The 4,547-nt window shown below is 61.0% G+C and overlaps 1 protein-coding gene across 2 annotated transcripts in view; it reads left to right on the forward strand.

The window, feature by feature from the left end:
- Positions 1-4,547, forward strand: part of SLC26A6 (solute carrier family 26 (anion exchanger), member 6) — an 11,042-nt gene that overhangs the window by 2,666 nt on the left and 3,829 nt on the right. For both annotated transcript variants that reach the window (XM_010851900.1, XM_010851901.1), the window contains exons 3-14: positions 182-321; positions 553-663; positions 1,191-1,354; positions 1,550-1,714; positions 1,793-1,945; positions 2,323-2,405; positions 2,490-2,637; positions 2,895-3,008; positions 3,141-3,218; positions 3,533-3,628; positions 3,718-3,824; positions 4,000-4,069. In XM_010851900.1, the coding sequence (XP_010850202.1) occupies positions 182-321; positions 553-663; positions 1,191-1,354; positions 1,550-1,714; positions 1,793-1,945; positions 2,323-2,405; positions 2,490-2,637; positions 2,895-3,008; positions 3,141-3,218; positions 3,533-3,628; positions 3,718-3,824; positions 4,000-4,069 (1,429 nt within the window). The remainder of the gene's footprint in view (positions 1-181; positions 322-552; positions 664-1,190; positions 1,355-1,549; positions 1,715-1,792; positions 1,946-2,322; positions 2,406-2,489; positions 2,638-2,894; positions 3,009-3,140; positions 3,219-3,532; positions 3,629-3,717; positions 3,825-3,999; positions 4,070-4,547) is intronic.

Here is a 4,547-nt window from a genome sequence, read left to right on the forward strand (position 1 = left end):
TCCCCGGGTCGTGAAGATCCCCTGGAGAAGGAAATGGCAACCCACTCCAGTATTCTTGCCTGGAAAAGTCCCGTGGACAGGGGGACCTGGCGGGCTACAGTCCTTGGGGGTCACAAAGAGAAGGACACGACTGAGCAACTAAACTACCACCAGCACCTAATACCTACCCTGGTGTCCCCAGGTGCTCCCGTGCGCGGGCCCAAGCCCTTCTGCTTCAGTACCTCCCGGTTTTGGCCTGGCTTCCCCAGTATTCTGTGCGTGACTGGCTTCTGGGTGACTTGTTGTCTGGCCTGAGTGTGGCCATTATGCAGCTACCACAGGGTAAGCAACACTTGACCTGGACACTACCCTCAACCCTTGGATGGTGATCCTGACCCTTCAAGGCCTTAGCCTGTGGTCTGTGCACCCTACCCCCACCTCAACCCCCGCCTTCCCCATGGCCAAAAGCATGACTCCTGCCCCTGGGACTATGGTGCATGACCCAGGGCCAGCATTTCTGCATCCTTCCAAGCCCCTGACCTCAAGTCTACATTGCTACCATTCCACCTCTAGGCCTTGCCTATGCCCTCCTGGCTGGACTGCCCCCCGTGTTTGGCCTCTACAGCTCCTTCTATCCTGTCTTTGTTTATTTCCTGTTTGGGACTTCCCGGCACATCTCTGTGGGTGAGTGGAGCCAGGCCTAACCTTGCAGGAGCATGCCCACATTCCCCATGGGGGCAGGGAGAGGGGGCACTGAGCAAGGCCGAAAGACCTAGGGAAGAGGGAGGGAGGCATTGGTGTGGGCATTCTAGGTGGGACTGGGCCTCTGACCATGCAGACACAGATTCAGATGATTAGAGGCCCTGACCCAGGAGGATGTGGTGGGTGAATCCACTCATGGGGCCCAGACTTGGCTGGCACAAGCCTGGAAGCCTGAGTCAGGCCATGCACCCTTCCCCATTCCACTTTTCACTAGGGGAGCCATCCTGAGCCCGTGGACACAGTCTGGGCAGGGGAAATGATGCTAGGCATCCTCAAGAGCCTTGGAACTTGGGGTGCATACCTGACCATCAGCACTGCCCTCCATTAGCACAGCATAGTCTGGGGACATTTGTCTAGAACTGGGTGTCTCCTGGTCGCTCCCTTAAGACCCAGAATCCAGGGCAGGCCGTGTTCTCCCCGCTTCAGACCACCCTGATCTGCCCTTGCAGGCACCTTTGCCGTCATGTCCGTGATGGTGGGCAGTGTGATGGAATCACTGGCTCCGGACGACGCCTTCCTGCTGGGCTTGAACTCCACACTCGATGTGGCAGCCAGAGACGCTACCCGGGTGCAGCTGGCCTCCACTCTCAGTGTCCTTGTTGGCCTCTTCCAGGTGCAGAGCCATCAGGAGTACATGCCCCTGACTGCCAATCCCGCCCCGCACCCCCACCCCACCCCATCTGACAGTTTTCTCTGAGTGTCTGACGATCACCTCCCCCCTCATTGCTCGTGATCTCACCTGCCCTGGGCTCTGCCCCAGCCACCGCTAGGACCCTCACCTCCCCTGACTGTCCCGTGCACCCCACAGGTGGGGCTGGGCATGGTCCACTTCGGCTTCGTGGTCACCTACCTATCAGAGCCTCTGGTCCGAGCCTACACCACGGCCGCGTCCGTGCACGTGTTTGTCTCGCAACTCAAGTATGTGTTTGGCCTCCATCTAAGCAGCCGCTCTGGACCGCTGTCCCTCATCTATGTGAGTGAGGGCAGGGAGGAGGGACAGGTGGATGGGCCCAGGACCAGGAGGGCTGGCTGTGACCCCGCCTCCCCTCAGACAGTACTGGAGGTCTGCTGGAAGCTGCCCCAGATGGTGGTCGGTACCATGGTCACTGCCATAGTGGCGGGAGTGGTGCTCGTGCTGGTGAAGCTGCTGAATGAGAAGCTACGGCGACATCTGCCCATGCCACTCCCCGGGGAGCTGCTGACGGTTGGAATCTCGGGGGCCCCTCGGGGGTGGGGATAGGGTGGAGGGTGACGTGGGGTAGGGGGGTGGTGGCAGACTAGGGGAAGGGTAAGTGAGATTTCCTGCCGTGTGGGCATCCCCCAGGTTTTTAGAAACTAGCTGTAGTGGGGACTGAAGACGGGGTGGCGGGGAGGGGGGAACCCCAGTAGACCGCCCCTGGCAGCATCTCCTTTTCTCGAAACGGTGGTGTGCCGCTCTCAGCCTATCGCTGACGTCGCCCCACCTGTCTGAAGGTTTCGCTTCAGGCTTCTCTCTTTACCCACTGGGTGGTTTCTCTGGTTTCTCTCCCACTTCACGTTGGTGGTGCCAGGACCTCCCCTGACCCTGTCCTCTCCCCGCAGCTCATTGGAGCCACAGGCATCTCCTACGGTGTGGGCCTGAAGCAGGCATTCGGGGTGGACATCGTGGGCAAAATCCCCGCAGGGTGAGCTCCGGCCCCTGTCGGGTCAGGGAGGGTTGGGCGGCCAGGCCCAGAACCTTCCTTTGGCCTCACCAATGCCCCTCACAGGCTGGTGCCCCCGATGGCCCCCCGCCCCCAGCTGTTTGCAAAGCTTCTGGGTAATGCCTTCGCCATCGCTGTGGTTGGGTTTGCCATCGCCATCTCGCTGGGCAAGATCTTCGCCTTGAGGCACGGCTACCGGGTGTACAGCAACCAGGTCTGGGGAATGGGATGCGGGACACAGAGCGGGCAGGGGTCCCCAGACCCCAGGCCCTGGGAAGGGGTGGGGGGATGGAGTACCAGGCGGGAGACAGGAAAAGAGCACACAGATGTGCTGGGGCCGCGTGGGGGACGCGGGACAGTGGCCGAGTCTTTGTGGGCTGCAGAGTGGGCGTGGAGGTGGGGGTGCGTCGGCCTGGACACGGTGACACCGCACCGCAAATGACGTGTGCTCGCTCCTCACTCCCCGCTCAGGAGCTGGTGGCTCTCGGCCTGAGTAACCTCCTTGGGGGCATCTTCCAGTGCTTCCCTGTGAGCTGCTCTATGTCTCGGAGCCTGGTGCAGGAGAGCACGGGGGGCAACACACAGGTGAGCATAGGTGTGCCTCCGCATGCGCTGCTTTGCTGGGTGGTCCTCCCCCTACTCCCCCTTTCCCCCTCGGCTCTCCCCACTTCTCCCCTGCACTCCAGCCCACCCACCCTGCTTATACCCACTCCACAGGTGGCTGGAGCCATCTCCTCCCTTTTCATCCTCATTATCATCGTCAAACTGGGAGAACTCTTCCAAGACCTACCCAAGGTGAGCCCCCAGCCCACCCAGCCAGGCTCGAGGGCCTGGGCCAGGCCAGGAACTCAGAGCAGTCCATCATGTCCCAGGAGACGGGGAAGGATACAGGGTCAGGCTGGAAGTCTCTGGGGAGAGGTTTGGAGTGGAGGGGCAGGGGTAAAAACCTTAGCGTCAGAGCGCAGGCATTAGGTTCCAAGGGAAGGAGGTAATTGGTGTCGTGGAGGGTCCTACCAGGCGCTCCAGGACAGTCTGGCTCATCGGGGGATTCAGGGTGGTGAGCAGCCAGCACCTCTCACTAGCCCCTGGTGGCCTTCCTCGTCCCCTAGGCGGTCCTGGCCGCCGTGGTTATTGTGAACTTGAAGGGCATGGTGATGCAGTGCACTGACGTGGTCTCCCTCTGGAAGGCCAATCGAATGGATCTGGTGAGACGGCTGGGACGCTGGGGATGGGGTCAGGGCCTCAGCCCAGTGACCCTGCGGGAGCCTGTGGACCACGGCCCTTCTGTTTGCAGCTCATCTGGGTGGTGACCTTTGTGGCCACCATCCTGCTGAACCTGGACCTCGGCCTGGCAGTGGCAGTGGTATTCTCCCTGATGCTCGTGGTGGTCCGCACCCAGATGTAAGTCACCCCTGTGATGTCGTCCCCCAATTCCAGCTGCTGAGGGGATGAGGTACCCACTGGCTTCCTCCAGCTTTCCCACATCTGTGGCGGGGGGGGACCCCAGGCTCCTTAGAAAGCCCCCATTGCCCCCTCTCCTAACGCCCCCTTCTTGTGGCACTGTCTCCATCTACAGGCCCCACTACTCTGTCCTGGGGCAGGTGCCAGACACAGATATTTACAGAGACGTGGCAGAGTACTCAGGGGTGAGCAGCAAGGGCTGAGCCGGGGGTGACACGGGTGGGGAGGGACGGGGCAAACTGGATCATCCCTTGTCAGCGCCTTCCACGCCTGGCGCGGGCAAGGGAGTGGGGTGGGGTGCTGACGGTGCTTTGGTCCGTGAAATTTCAAGAGAATTTGGGGTCCCCCTACACATACACTCAGAGTGTGGGCCTTGGGGCCCGGGGGTGGGATCCGTCTTGGAGGCAGCAGTACAAGCCCCATCCTGCAGAAGAGCCCTGGGTCAGGAATGCAGAGGGGCAAGATCCAGAGCACCAGGATGTAGGGGAAGTTGTTTCCGGATCTGATCAATGGAGTTACTGTCCTTTACCTCCTGAGAAGCCTCGTGCCAAGCTCTGAGAACAAAGGCGGGGGCTCCGGAATCAAACCAGCTCATTTCCCCTCATGGAGACTTGAAGGTTGAGCCCAGAACATGAGGCAGAGTGGGAGGGTGGGTGGGGGGAC

Source organism: Bison bison, unplaced genomic scaffold, assembly GCF_000754665.1.
Source record: "Bison bison bison isolate TAMUID 2011002044 unplaced genomic scaffold, Bison_UMD1.0 scf7180017864304, whole genome shotgun sequence".
In the NCBI taxonomy this organism is placed as follows: domain Eukaryota; kingdom Metazoa; phylum Chordata; class Mammalia; order Artiodactyla; family Bovidae; genus Bison; species Bison bison.